Source organism: Pygoscelis adeliae, unplaced genomic scaffold (genome assembly GCF_000699105.1).
Source record: "Pygoscelis adeliae isolate BGI_AS28 unplaced genomic scaffold, ASM69910v1 Scaffold641, whole genome shotgun sequence".
NCBI lineage: Eukaryota > Metazoa > Chordata > Aves > Sphenisciformes > Spheniscidae > Pygoscelis > Pygoscelis adeliae.
The window spans coordinates 5,300-20,973 of NW_008824013.1; the positions used below are offsets into that span (position 1 = coordinate 5,300).

At 46.3% G+C, this 15,674-nt stretch overlaps 1 protein-coding gene across 1 annotated transcript in view; it reads right to left on the reverse strand.

The window, feature by feature from the left end:
• CDK12 (cyclin-dependent kinase 12) overlaps window positions 1–15,674 on the reverse strand; it is a 27,606-nt gene that overhangs the window by 1,770 nt on the left and 10,162 nt on the right. Inside the window, 12 exon segments of the mRNA XM_009326926.1 lie at window positions 1,566–1,669; window positions 1,801–2,247; window positions 4,038–4,252; window positions 5,048–5,179; window positions 5,791–5,907; window positions 6,402–6,479; window positions 7,821–7,922; window positions 8,499–8,555; window positions 9,467–9,656; window positions 10,498–10,668; window positions 11,885–12,024; window positions 13,580–13,756. Of these exon segments, the coding sequence (XP_009325201.1) occupies window positions 1,566–1,669; window positions 1,801–2,247; window positions 4,038–4,252; window positions 5,048–5,179; window positions 5,791–5,907; window positions 6,402–6,479; window positions 7,821–7,922; window positions 8,499–8,555; window positions 9,467–9,656; window positions 10,498–10,668; window positions 11,885–12,024; window positions 13,580–13,756 (1,930 nt within the window).

Below are 15,674 nucleotides of genomic sequence, written 5' to 3' on the forward strand. Positions count from 1 at the left end.
ACCTAAAGTCACAAGGATTTCTGTTTCTAAAGGACCCCTCCTAGCAAGAACAAAAGCTTCACACACCCCCACCATCGCCAGGCTCTTACTAATTCGTATTACTGCTTTTGAGGCAGCAGGAAGAACAAAGCAGCCTGGTGAGGCGGTGGGAAAGGCGAGAGCAGAGCTCTGTCCCTCCCCCTGCTAGGGCAGTGCCACGGCTAGAAGTGACACTGCAGAGGGGAGGACGCAGCTTCCCGCAGGACACGATCTGCTCCCGGTGCCTCGCGTGCCGGCTTCGCTCACAAAACCAGTCCTGACTCCTGCAGGGCAACACAACTGAACTGACTCGATCTCGTTCATCGACAAAAGGATCGGCTACACGGTGATTAAAGTTATTACTGGCGATGACATAAGAGGCCACGAACACCTTGTTTGAATCAGATCCTCAAATCATTTGCAAAACTGGTTATTAAAAAGGTCAAACTTTATTGTGAAAACCAGTAGTCTTCCAGGACCACCCCTCCACCCATATCAGTCAGTCCACTTTAAAACTAGGTTGTATTTAAATCCAGAAAACAATCTTCAGGTAATTTTAAAGCCAAGCTGATTTGGGGACAGCATATCATTGAAAATAATTATAAACAGAGAACAACGTTATTTGATTGAATCTGCTCTACAATAACCTAGTTATCTTCCAGTACTAGGGCAAAAAAGAAAAAAAAAAGCAAAAAGCACGATCACAACTGGCTTGTGGTGGGCAGGTGTGTTGAAGGCACGAGAACACAGCACGTTCAGCTACATTGCAGAGGAGTTGTGTATCGGGCCAAAAGAGGCTCCCTGGAGAGTCTGAGACATACTCAGGAGGCGCTTCTAGAATTTGGTGAGGTCGTCACAGGATGTTGCTAATAATTCAAAAAATCAACAGAAACAAAAGACATGGAGACATTTACACTCACCTTTGAAAAGGAAATCCAAGAGTTCACTGATACAATCAGGTCTTTTAAACATGCCTCTTAACTTGCTCTACAAGAACCAGCCGTTTGGCTCGACTTCAGGAGTCACCGAATTTCAGGACTCCTAAAAGTCAACTCTACGTACAACCAGGCACACCGAAGCTGGATGCACAAGTTTCTATGTACACAACCACCACTACCCCTCCCTTCCAGCACTCGCCAGTATTTCAGTTCTCACGTTCTTTAAAATCATCTCTGCATGTTTGCTTCATGTCTTCCCCCCCCCCTTTTTTTCCCCTCTTTTTTTTTTTTTTTGAGAGGGCTGGAAGGGAATGGTGAAAAAGAGAGTTGGGACAAACAATAAGATGGGAAAATCTGCAGAGCTCCAATGTCCCGTGCAAAAAAACTACCTGAATGTGTAAACTGATTACTAGGGGTATTAAAGGAAGAACTGACCCTCCAAGTTTCCCTTTCATTTTTTGGGAAAAAACAAAACCTTTAATCTTCACTGACCCATTCACACTGGAGCACTAATGGATTTTATATGCTTTGGAGATGTGAAGCAGAGTAGTATTTTCGTGTTTTGGCTTTTTGCAGTTGTTAAAGCCTCCTGAGCAGTCCAGCACTTACCGCAGGGAGTGGGTCAGTGTCTGTCTCGGTCTTGAAATCTGAGGCTCGACCACATTCTAGCACCCAGCACCTTTCCTCCTCCCATCCACACCCCCTGCCGCCCCCTGGCACAACACTCAGATGTCCCGGTTCCTCCTGGCCGCAGTTGAACCAGAGGCACTCATATGGCATACTTTAATTGTTCAAACAAGTGCACGGCATCCAAGATGCACAAGCAATGGTCATGATTATTTACCTGTACTTTCCTCCGGGTGCATTGTAGGGGTTTTCCTTGGCCCCCGTTGCTCACTGCTCTTCTCCCCGTTGCTCTCCTCCAGGGTTATAACAGGCTCCTGGCTCTTCATCAGCTGACTCAGCAGAACGGCCAGCACGTTCTGCATATCTCCCTGAGCGCTGGCTGTTTCTGGAGTCGCCTGCTCCTCCGGTAGCTGGGCCTCCGCGGGTGGCTCTTCTATGGCTTCCTCTGCTGCTGCTGTCTGAGACTCGTGCTGCTGAGTTGTGGCTTCTGTCAGAGCGTTGATGGACTGGTTGAGAGCCTCCAGCTGTTGCTGCATCTCTGGGTTAGAGTGTACGTTCAACAGCTGGGCCATCTGTGGGACACTCAGATCAGTCTGGCTCTGCAGCAAGTTCAGTAAAACAGCTAGTTCGCTCTGATTCAGCTGCTGGGTGATTTCTCCAAGGCCTGCAGGAAACACAAGCAGCATCACAGGAAGGTTAGGCAAAGCTACATCGCATTGGTTTGTAATCGCGACACTGCACGTACCAATGAACACCTCTTCTCCGTGTTCCCGGGCCAGGGGAACGCACAGAGGCTCCAGGAGGAGGATTCCAGGATAGTCTGCACTGATTTCTACCACCAGCTTGCCCCCTCCAGACTGCGATCAGCTCTGAACAGCACTGCAGCAGCACCCCGTGGTACTGCGCACACACTGCACTCACCCAAGGCTACAGCTGGGAACTGCTCTGTTAGCCATGGAGGGAAGCTTCTTCACTGCCCCCTCAAACCTACCAACATAACTGCACACGTGGCTGCCGCTTAAAATCAGCTGAGTTGAGCCAAACCTCCCCGTTCCTCGGTTAGCTAACCGAGGGCGTCCCAGGAATCAGACTGGTGACCAAGTACACCGCCAGTTACGGCAGCAAGTCTGAGGACGCGTGACGAAGATTGGAAACCCTTAGCCCACTTCAGTGGTAATCAGAGCAGCAAGTCCGACAGCAGCTCAGCCCCTCCCAAGGTCTCCGCAGCACTCCGCGGATCGGAAGCACTCCCTCCTGCACTGGAGAGCAGGTTTCTCGGGATGGAGCTAAGCTGCTGTTTGGAACGGAGGAAGGGTGTGTTCCACTGACGCAGCAAAAGAAATTAGGTCAAGCAGAAGGCAATTCCTTGCTGAAAGCTGGCCTGGGATCACAGAGGACTCTGTCCTGACCTGCAAGTATCCAGGTTAGTCTAAAATACAACCCCTGAGTGGCATCACCTCCCTTTGCACCATGCTGGTGCAGAGCCTCCTGAGTGACAAGTGACGAGGGTGTCCCTTCACGCTGACACTGACTTTGTAAGTCAAACTTTTTGGGAAGAAGGGTGCAAAGGTTTGGTTTTAGAAGCTTAAAATTAAGCTCCTCTTGCTGGTAGGCAACTAAGAACACGACACTCGCTTTTCTCAGCTGTTTGCTAATCCAGCCACCACCTTTTGTCCATCTGCCATGTTTCATTGAACACATGGATTGTGCATTCCCTGGAGCAAGAACTGTCTTCCTTGTTACTTGTCAGTACACCATTTGACACAAAGGAAGCTTTAGCCCATATCTGGCTTCTACAGAACAATCAGCATGGTCTGGGCAGCTTTGTATATCTCTACGTTCCCAGGAATGAAAATACCTCCCCTCCGACTATTTTCTAGACGCAGGAAGATTGGTCAGTTTTGGAAACAGTGCACAAGTCCTGGTCCTGCAAGTCTTTATAACCAAGTGATCTTTTCTGCAACAAGCAAAGTGCAGTAACGTACACTTTTGCCCACCAGCCGCTAGCCTGTTACATCCCATGCCTAATCTTTATATAATTTGATCAACGAGATCAAACTTCAGCTCATTTGCACACCCTTTACATGGCTGTACCTTCCAGCCTATTATCTGTTACTTCGCTGGCTTAAGTGACTCAATGACTCCTTTCATTATTCTCTGTGAAAGCATGTTTCAGAACCAATAATATAACTCATAGAACAAATTCATAGTCGGCTCATCAGTGAGTGACTTCTGAAGACCAGCCAGAATGCTCTGCAGCCAATAGTTTTCACAGCAGAGGAAAAAAAAAGGAGAAAAAAAAAAATCAGGATAGGAAGAGTCTGGAATGCCCTTTCTGTAGAAACAGAGGTAAAAGAACCATTCTGGCTTGAAAATAGACATAAGCCTCCCACATCCCGACCGGAGAGGTAAGGTATCGGGAGGAGCCTTTTACAGACCAGACTGGGCACTGACCTACTGCATCTCCAGCACCAGACTCTGTTTTGAGCTGGGCAGGCTGTGGGTGCACAGGACTGCTGTTGTTTTTGACAGTGTCTGTGCTTGTAACAGAGGTAGTTTCTTTCCGAGAAACTTTTGATAACGGTGGCTCCTCCACTGCAATCCCGCTTTGCCGCTGCCGTCGGCGTTTCTTGCTCCACAGCTCATGGCAATCTTGCCAGTGGGGAAGGCTGCAAGAAAACAACACTTAGCAGTTAAGAAACACGGCAAGCAAACCCATTTAATCCTCAAAGGCCACAGAAAGTTATTCGTGCCATAAGAGAAACACAGATGTTCCTCTGACTGCAACCATACTATTAAACCAAGAAGGGGCAAGTCCTAGAACCAGGAAAGGCAGCATAATTGCATGCGGATCATTTAATTTGCACCGGGATCTCACCCCTGACTGGACTGGGTTAGCTACAATGCACACAAGCCCCAGTGAGTGCAAGTCCGCCGAGCTTTGAGAGTCTGGTGGCTTTAAGAAAGCAGCTGCCTTTAGTAACTCCGAAGGAAACAGGATCTCAAAAGCTACTGCCATACTTGCACACAAAGCAGCTAGAGCAGAGTTTTATAATCTGCTTGACTGGAGTGGGAGAAAAGAGCTGCGGTGTGACACTGCTCAACAGCCACTCTTCTAGTCAATTAAGAAGCAGCATAAACGAGGCCTGGCCAGTCCTCCATGGCACGGAGGACAGGGATATGCTACAGGCTGCTCTTACATATCTTCCAACAGAGTTTTAGAGCACCTTACAAGCATTAAGCTGAGCTTTATAAAACCAGCCAGTTGTCAGGCAGAAAACCGACAGCACAGGAGGAGCTATTTGCTCAGCCACATGCCAAAATGCAAGGGCAGAGTCAAGAACCCAGAAATCGTAACTTAATTCTGACTGAAAAAAAAAACCCCCAAGGCCAAGCCAGCGGCTCCTTCCCAAAGCTCATTAGCAGAGAGCCCACTGCGGTGGAGGATGCCAGCTGGAACTTACTCTGGAGGTGCCATTTTGCTGAGGTCAACATCCTTAAGGAAGTCACTCTGCAGGGCCTGTTCTGCTGTGCAGCGCTTGCCAGGGTCTAGCGTCAGCATGTGGTCCAGCAGGTCGAGAGCAGACGAAGGAATGCTGCGCAAAGAGTTGGAAATATGGCTGAGTTACGGGGTCGTTCTGAACAGGGGGAGAAGCCCGCTTTCAGAGAGACACCTCAGGCCTAGGAGAAATCCACGCAGTCAAGTTTTATTACTACGTGACGCAGCAGCTCAAAGACATCAACAGAACAGGCATCAGATATGCAATATTTTCAGTCTAGTTTTTGCCATTTATGAAGAGCAACTCTGCTGCAAATCCCACAAGATTATCACACAATTATACTCTCCCCCCCGAGGGCATGTCTCTGAAGTCAGACAGCCTCAGCACTGTGAGAATGCCACGCTGTCAAGCGTGCTTTCCAGTGCAGACCCTAGCTAGAAGTGTCACAAGCGTGCAGAGGCAGGGAACCCCTCTGGCAGGCACCTGTGGCAGATCTTTAGAAAGGGGACAGTGACCCCATTCCAGACTTCCCCAGATGGGAGAAGCCCTCCTGGGGAGGGCTGCCCGATGGCAGAAGGCAAGAAGGGGAAGCACTGCTTTATCCTGCCAGGTAGACTGGAGCCAAAGGATAGCAGATGAGTCGCACAACATAACAGAAGGCCATAACCCCCACACAGCCACTTATCCTCTTTTCTAACAAAACTCACAAGGAGAACTCCTCACGCAGGCGCCTTCGGTATTGCTTCTTCGGTTTCATAGTGTTGAAGTAGGGCAACTTGATGACATCTGGCCACACCGCTGGACAGGGGCTCCCACAGAGCCGGCTGAAAACCAGAAAAGCAGAGTACAATCAGCAGGTGGAATGCAGCTAGGAGGAGAAGAGTCACCAACCCGAGTGAAAACGTCTCCTTTCTAAGCAACTTACTGTACCAGTAACCTAGGTCTGGGCACACTTCAATGAAGACTAGATAACCCTCAGGTTAAAAAGGAGGTATCAGAAGAGGAAAAATGCTCACCTTGAGTTTATAAACCATACAAACACAATGAATTTTCAGTGTAAGATGTAGTTTAGGACCATGATTCTTGCACTCAACCAACAACAGCAAAGTTTACGGAGCGTGCATACATTAGCAGCCACCCACTTGATGGTAAGCACGGACACCTAAATGCCTAACTGTTCACATTTGCAGTTACAGTCATTTGCTGGTCCTATTTTGCAGGCAGGTTAGAGAAAGAGGGCTCTTATAACACAGAGACTGTGTGCATGAGCAGTTTCTGCAGTACCTCCTCTCATAGGCATGCATGTGCAATGCTTTACCTGATTAATTCAAGCTGAGCCAGTTCCAGATTGGCTTGAAAAATAGGCTTCTTTGTAAACAGTTCCCCGAGGATACAGCTGGAAAGAGGAAAAGCAAGAGGTCACGACAGCAAACCCTTGGGATGATCGTTTGAACACTGCAGCATTTCTGTTCAGAAGCAGGTTTGCCTGAGGAGAGTTATTTGCATCAGGGCTTGTAGTTGAAAACTGACAGACTAACCTATGTGTACACAGTCACCGATTCTACGCAGCTGGGAAATAACATTCACTAGTAGGCTGGTTAACACGTCACAGGCTTTACGCCTTAACTCCTTGCAGGGAAAGGAGGATGTGTCAACAGCATGACAGATTCAGCCCATTTATCTTTTCAACTTTACTGTCATAATTTGGGGGATATCTGCTGGCCCAAATTATCCTCAGCTGCCAGTAGCGTACTGTTTGTCATTGTCAAGCGCAGGATATCGCCTTGTACGCACAACGTTTGTAGAGCTGGAAGGGAAAGAAGAGAAGGAGGGAAGGGACAGCTCTGCCTCATTCAGTCCTTAACATCTACCCTTAAGCATTCTGACAGGAATGACAACCAGTGCCAAATACAGCTGTGGTCTGATACAGGCACCCGTCCGCTGGAACCGGGCTAACCCCGCACATTTGGCACAGGGCGCTGAACAGCAACCGGACCTCACGGCCGGAGTTTCCAGAAGTAATTTATCAGGGCCTGACTTTTACAAACCTTTGTCGTTTGTGTACTAAGCTCTGCGGAAAGTTTACCTGTGAATATCACAACGGGAAGTATGCGCTTTGGGAAATCCAGCACCGCTTCCGAATGCTGAATCCGAGTCTCTGGTTCTGAATCACTTGGGAAATGTTCCATCTTTGTGGCTGAACTGCCCAGACTCCTGTTCACGAGGCTCCCTACACTACTAGAAACCTGAAATCTCTACTTTAACACGTTTCCTAGATTTAGCTGAAAAAATCAGGTGACAGAGCAATTTGAAGAGGTTACAGAAAAACTCTCTATTAGGTCATTAAAACCATACACTGAAGCTATGACCAGCACAGAGTAAGCTTGTCACCCCCTCTGATCCTAGCGGTATGTCACTGTCGAAGGTTGGTTGGTTTGGTTTTTAAATAGCAAGAATAGATACCTTTTATGCTCTCACATGTCAATACCAAGAAAAGTCTCATTCTAGGAGTTTTTACTAAATGGTATAGCTTTAGTTAAGCGACACACACTTATTTCCTCAAAGCACAGAATTTTGAAAGTATTCCTACACTATCACCACACACTTTGCCTAGCTGGAACAGGTACAGCTTCAGAAATTAGCACAAATCAAAGACTACCTTCCATTAGAACTATTCTATTCACGTGCTGATGTTCACAGCCCAAACAGGACAAAAAGATACAAACCCGGCACTTACCCACAGCTCCACACATCTATGGCTGGTGTGTAACGCTCCTCACCTAGCAGCAATTCTGGAGGTCGATACCATAATGTAATGACTTTATTTGTGTATGGACGGCTGGAATGCAAGGTACAAATATAAACTGATGACAAGAACCACAAAACCCTTACAAACTGTAATTATTACTTCCAAACTGCAGAGGTAGGCACATAAGTAGAAGCAGTGGGCTTTCAAGCATCTAGACTTCCATAGCACCCGCCTGAGTTAAATAAAGCCGATGAGATATCACAGATTTTACAAGTCTGCCTGAGTGCACGAGACAGTAAGTTGTAGGTACCCAAGACTGAAAAATCCTGACCTCCAACAGGCAGCGGCAGGCTGCCATGACTGAATAGTGACTGATCTCAACTGATCTCAGAGCAAAACGTGGTCCATGGCAGGTCCATGGCAAGCAGAGAAGATGTTTTGGTTCCTTATCGGCTGGTTTGTCTAACGAAAGGCTATTAATACCAGCCAGGAGTGTATTTTTTCTGACAGCTGGAGCTGCGTTATAGCACTTACACCATACTGGAAATCATTCCTCAGGCAATGCCAGGACTTCCAAGCGAAGGGACTATGTGGACATTAGGTGGGATGAGCTCCTTTCTTCTTATGTAAACCATTTCCCCCTTCCTCCACCCCGCTATGCCTCACCTCTCCTCCGAGCTGTAGAGTCGGGCGAGTCCAAAATCTGCAAGTTTGATTTGCCCACTGAAAGACAAAAAAAAAAAACAGTCACTGGTTTGAATGACAGCTGGGCTCACATGCTGCAAGCAGTAAAAGGTAAGGAAATCCCCCCCACGTAGTAGAAAGGCCTAGCAAAGCAATGTTTGCAGTAATTACTTTTGGATATGCCAGTCTTAATTTTTCAAACCCTATTTAATGCTTCAAAGAAACAGGAAAAAAAAGCGCAATAATTCAGACTCTATCACAAACCCTTCCCAACAGACCAATGTCCCAGAGAAATTTTTTAGATGGATATCCAGACATGTGGATGCAATTATGCGCAGTATTATTCTCACAGGCTCCAAGTTTTCTTATGGGTATCCAGATAAAGACTTGAGAATTAACAGCAAACGAGTAATTGTTATGTATTCTGTGATGAACTACGTTACTGCCAGACACTGCTATCTAGAGAAGAGAGGGCATTCATGGAGGACTGCTACTTCCTACCTTAAACCTCAGTGGTTTCTCTGCATACAAGCACTTCCAATAAACAGTATTTTTGCCAAAACACCATGGAGACCAAGTGCACACAGAGACCCATTCACTTCAAGTCAACGTGAAAGAAAGTTAACTGTAAGGAGCTGCAAAACGGTGAGCAGAGGGCCTCACGTGGAGAGACTGCTACCAACAGCAAGTTAAGTAGAAGGTTGTTAGGGTCGTTCTCCCTTGCAGCAGGAGCTGCGCTCTCAGCCAGCAGCAGCCCCCAAGAAAGCCACCGCTTAATTACAACCATCCGTCACACCACTGGTGGAAACGTGCGGGGTTGTATTCCTACAGTGGATCAACACCTCCTGTTCCTAAGCATACTCAAGGCGAAGACTACTGTGAGCTCTCAGCTGAACCCAGGGAGAGCGCAGGAAAGAGCTTGGACAGAACTGTACCTACTCCCAGGTTACCTGTTGTTCAATAAGATGTTGGAGCACTTAATATCTCGATGAAGGAAATTCTTTTTGTGACAATAATCCAGACCCTCCATTAACTGTTTCATGAAAGACTTGATATGGTCCTCTGAGAAATGTACCAAGCCAGATTCTAGCAGCCCCATTAGGTCATGGTCCATGTACTCAAACACAAGGTAAAAGGCACCTGGTATAATAGAGAGAAGTGATTTAAGACAAGAGAGGAGAGACAAAGAAAAAGGAGGAACGAAAGTAGATTCAATTGTTGACATATTCTTTTTTTGTGCACTGTTGAGTGCGTTCTGTTGGCGTTTTCTTTAACGCAGTCTTGTGATATGTAGGGCTTACTGGGCATCCTAAAAGGTATTTTTTCCTCAAGGGGAGGAAAAAACCCAAACAACTAAGTAGCCCCTCTAATGCATCAAGCTGACATCTGAAATCAAAATATGCCCCCAAAATAAATTCCTTCGAAATCCTGGTCATGTTTACCTATCCGTTTTGTTTTTCCTTTCAAGCTAGTTTGTTGAAGAGACTACTGCTATGCATGGCTTGAACTGATGTTTGTGTTGTTCCCTTCTCTCTCTCATGGAAGGGAAGGCCCCAGACAAAAGCTAGTGGGATGTCAGAACACCCTTCTTCCACAGTGACAGAAGACAGAAAACCTTTCACCCTATCAGTAAGTTTGTTGCCACTAATCAGTGTCAAAAGTGACCCCGTAAAGGCTTTTTTTTTTTTCTTTCTTCTTTCTTTAAGACTGCTCTTTAGTGACTCTACACGAATGCAATGCATCCTTTCAAGCCCGTGTCTACCTCTGCTCTGCAGTGCGACAACTCATCTTAACTGGAATCCATCCTTTGATGTAAGGCCAAATCCAGATGCCAAACTTGCTGGAACTATGGATCAAGGAGGAATGCAAAAAAGAAAATCTACACCAGAGTTTAGATTTTTAGTTTTACACTAAGAATAAACAAATGGAGTTGCATCACCTCTTTGGCCAATTCAAAACCACACCCTGCAGCAAATACTACCTTTGTCCTTCTTGAAATCCAGTGCATCTTGTTTGTCCGTGACAATTTCCTTCATGTTAACAACACTGCGGTGGATCAGCTGCCGAAGGATTTTGATCTCACGGATGGCCGTGATGGGGAAGCCTTCCTTTTCATTGTCCAGTCGCACCTTCTTGAGAGCCACCAATTCACCTGCCAGAACAAGCCAGCGTCAAAGCCTCTGCACGCATCGCTGCTAACAACCCTGTGGGTTTCCAGGGGGGAGTTGAAAGTAGCTATGAGCACAGCCAACATCCACCAAGAAACAGAGCCAGCTTTAGTTACCACCCTACTAATTTTTGTTACATTGCTCTGTCAGAAGTTATCACAACAACAGCTCAAGACAGATGACACCAGCGCTCCTCCTAATCTGCTTCAGGGCAAAGTCACACAGGTGAGCTTAAATTTGCCCTGGAAACCACTCCAGTCCTTTTCACAAGCTCTGCTACAATGAAGTCTGACAAAGGCACATTTAAAAAGCAGGGGTTCAGTTGGCACCTATGGCTGCCATAGCTATACCTACCACGACCATCTGACCGTGTGTCAAATTGTACACACGGGGCACACGATTTCACAAGCAGAGAGGGCAGCTGGGCACTAACTCACAGTTACCAGGATTTCAGAGCTTCTCTTCTTTTGCCCGTTTTGAAAACATCTGGTGTAAACGCTTATTCCAGGGCTGGAGCCGTTTCTAGTTCTACAGGTATTTGTCATTAACTGGCAACACCGCTAATGCTGGAATGGGTTTGAAGCACACCCACAGTAACAAGGTGCGCTGGTTTTGGCTGGGATAGAGTTAGTTTTCTTCATAGTAGCTAGTGTGGGGCTACGTTTGGGATTTGTGCTGAAAACAGTGCTGATAACACAGGGATGTTTTAGTTACTGCTGAGCAGTGCTTACAGACAGTCAGGGCCTTTTCTGCTCCTCACCCCACCAGCGAGCAGGCTGGGGGGGCACAAGAAGCTGGGAGGGGACACGGCTGGGACAGCTGACCCCAACTGATGCAAGGGATATCCCACACCGTATGATGTCATGCTCAGCATAGAAAGCTGGGGGAAGAAGAAGGAAGGGGGGGATGTTCGGAGTGATGGCGTTTGTCTTCCCAAGTCACCGTTAGGCGAAACCGATGGGAAGGAGTCAATGAATTCCTTGGTTTGCTTTGCTTGCACATGCGGCTTTTGCTTTCCCTATTAAACTGTCTTTATCTCAACCCATGAGTTTTCTCATTTTTACTCTTCTGATTCTCTCCCCCATCCCACAGGGGTGAGTGAGCGAGCGGCTGTGCGGTGCTTAGTTGCCGCCTGGGGTTAAATCACAACGCCAGGCCTTAAAGAAGTGGAGTCAAACTGAAGCCGCTTGGCATCCTTACCTGTATCCTTGTCCTTGGCTTTGTACACCTGCCCATATGTCCCTTCTCCAATAATCCCAATGATATCAAACTTGTCCACGCAACGCTTCCCCCAGTCGCTTTCCGTCTGTCTCCTTTCCCCATACCGAGGACAACAGATTCTGAAAGAGGGAAGAGGACTGTTAGACACCCGAGTGCTCCACCGCACCGCCACCCCACAAACAACTGCCCATTCGACTGTTTTAGGCTATACCCTAAAAACAAAAAGCAAGGGTCAGGCACCCTGTCTTTACACTCCTAGCAACTGAGCGTTCAGTAGAGCTTAATGAATTACGCTATATAATCTCAGCTACTCTAGGTAACAGGCACTGCTGTACAGGAACACTGTCCTGTTTCATTCAGATACTAAAGCGCGCCCGCCAGCACACTCTCACTATCAGATCTTTTCACTTCAGTTATGCATTTATCAGCTGCATACCGCTAACAAGCAATACATTGTTCCTCCCGGGGAAATAAGGAGTGCAAAGAGTGGGGGAGACAAGCAAAATAGCTATTACGCCACCTCAATTCCACAGACTTTGAGGTAGCAGAACCACTTCGCTATAGCCTACCTGCGGCACACAGTTAGCTACACAGATTTCTACAAAGATCTCATTACATACTTTTAACTGAGAGTAGCTTGAAGGAGAACCAAACCAGTATCTTTATCTAAAAAATACCAAAGAATTATGCTACAGTAGGACAAAAATCAGTGTTTGGAATCTTTTGCAGAAACACTGGACATTTGATTTTTATTTAAAACGAAGTGCAGCTAGCACTGTGTGCACAAAACGCCAAGGGAGCTTACTTCCTTGACAACTGTGTAAATTTTGTTAGCAGGGGAAGTTGTATATACCATGCGGCATGACTAATACTCCAATCGTGGACGAAGAAAAGGTGTATGTCTCCTGTTCAGAATAACCAATTCCTAGAAGCACCACAAGCTTTATACGGGGATACTCATCAGGAGGTTTCTTTGGCCTGCAGGCTACAGGCTAAATCGAAAGATGAGAGCGCCTGCAGGGTAGATGTGGCTGGAGATTGACTATGACACACTCCAGCAATTTCTACCATTGAAAGGGTCAAAGGGGAAGACAACAGAACCCGTCACAGCTTCAGTACGACGCCTGAACCGTAGTCTCCATTTGGTGCACAATTTACACAACCTCCTCTTCTTCCCAAACTGCTGTACTGTTAATTCTCAAACAGACGGGGCAAGTGGCCGTCAGCTGCGAGTGGCCCAAATATGAAACAACCCACAGGAAACAGTTAATATATACCATAGGAAAAAACAGAAATGTGAACTCGTTTTCTCCACATTTCCCTTCCCTCAATAAAGAGAGTACTCAAATGAGTCTGGGGACAAAAGAATTTATAAGACTGAACTAAATCTGGCTAAAGATTTATAACTAAGTGCACATTAAGTGTTCTCCCCATCCAATAAATGGTGGGGAGGCTGCTGAGAGCTGGCAAAGCAGCTGCAGATTCAATTTCAAAAGTGACTGCACTTTCAACAGCGCCGTCTCCACACGGAGCATAGGGCATGCAGTCAGCTCTCCTAGGAGTGCTGCAGTATACACTCAGACTTAAAGCTTTGGAAACCTAGACTGACATCTGTGTGAAGAAACAGAAAACCTAACAACTGAAAAAAGCTGAAAAAAAGAAAGCCAGCCTTACTTTGGTCTCTTTTTGAACGGTTGCTGAGGTGGTGTGGCTGCCTTTGGTTCCGGGGAGTCAGGAGGAGATGGATCCCCTCCAGGGAGCTCTGGAGGGAGCGGGAGGTCCGTGAGTAAGTGTCGTGGTCTCTGCTCTCTATCTTTCTTCACAGGTTTTGGAGGAAGAATCTCTTTTGGACTAAACTCCGAAAAGTTAATACAACACAAAAGTCAGACTTACCAGCCAATTAACAAACAAAAAAGCCTACTGTAGGGCCACAGCTCTCTATTTGAGAACGTAAAGTTAGAAGCCCAAGTTTAAGTGCCAAAACTAGCACAGCCAAGTATGAAACAAAACAGCCTTAAATTTTACAATGATAATACATCAGGAGAGAAGAGCGTTAGGTTTGAACGCATTGTCTTCAAATAAACACACAGCTCTCTGCAACTAGAACTTGCTCCGTTTGCACAAATAAGTGGTTATTCTGAGTTTCCTGTAAGACGGTTCAGGTTATCAGCCAGCACCCACTTTCCGACCCTTACTTCCTCTATTTAGTCTACTTATCATAATGAAATTAAATGCAAGACTTGTTAAGGACCACTGTAAATACGAACCCAGAATTAAATCTCTCTACATAAGTAACTTTTAACTTCTTAGCAAGGACTGAAATGTAGCTCTAACTTGTGAGTATTGCTGAGAAACCAAAAGTTGTTTTTTTTTAAAAAAAATCAAGTTATCAATGGCATCAGAAGCTTGGTTTAGACCGGCAAGAGTCTCAAACAGAACCTAATTTCTCTCTCATGTATGCAGCAGGGAGAATTCCTAGGTCTGAATAGTCAGGAATTCTTCTCCACACAAATCTCCGCTTCACCAGGAAAAGAAAATGATTCAGAGGTACGAACAACCTTCCAAGGTTCATTTTTAGGGCAGCCAGCAGGAGGTTTGCTGTTTGTCAGCACCACCAGGTCTAACACTTCAGCACAGAGAACTCCACATAAATTAACTAATGGAAGTAGGTTATCTTCCCAATTTTTTTATTAGACACTGCCTAATCTGCACGAAAAATCTCTTGTGAAATACAGTTAAGAAAAAGGCAAGATGAAGAAGGATATTATTCTGTAACTGAGCTCTGACATCTTCTGTAAAAGATGGGGAGCAATCTTATCCCACTGCTAAGAAGTCACCACGCAGCTGCAGAACTAATCGCACGTCACGCCAGCCTAAACCTCCGGAGGAAAGCGTTCACTGACGGGCACTACTACCAGCGGTACATATCCTAGAAATACCAGAAGTGAGAGCGCTGCACGGGCTGAAGCTCACCCCCATTAACCGCAAATTCTTCACGTGCAGAATGATACCCAGCCGGGTCACTCCACCAAGAAAGAATCCACGTTAAGCCTCAGAAGAGGTTTTTCAAAGCGGGATCTAGACAGCCAGGGCCTACAGCCGCATGTAGGAGGTGAGAGACTTAGTTCCAGCAGGGCAGATCAACTAGGCTTTGCTTTCTTTATGGCTTTCGTATGTGTATTTGAAGCACTGATCTAATGCCCAGTTCTTACAGATTGAACGTTCACAGTAACAAAAAAGCAGCCGTTTATCTGACTTCACGTTTAATCCACTTCTAATTGGTAATTCATTCGTTCCCAATAGTATTTAAGTATCTAATAGTATATGCTAAGCTTGGACCCTTTGACCCCATCAAAAAGATTCAACCTTCTTCCAGACACACATCAAAAGCCAACTTCTTGGCGAGACTTCTTGGGAAGGGCGAAGATGTGTTTGTAGGTTTAACCTGCAGGTGCCCAGCCTTCCAGGAGGTCCTTCCTCTCCCTCTTACCAAATAGTTACCATTTTCTTGCTGACACACTGTTATCTGTGCTTGGTTAGGTACAGCTTAGTTAATCTATCTGCATACCAGCACTAGTGCTACTAGATGGTTACTGTAACTTTAATTACCCCCAGAACGTTTGGACATTTCACCAGGCATTTCTTTCAAAGTGAGAAAGCTAAACAGACCCTTCAGAGCTGCCCAAGCAGAAAAACGACAAAGTGGCGAACGCCAGCTGCCTAACAAAGACTCCTAGAAGCTACCTCCCCTCTTCCCCTCCCCTAAAAT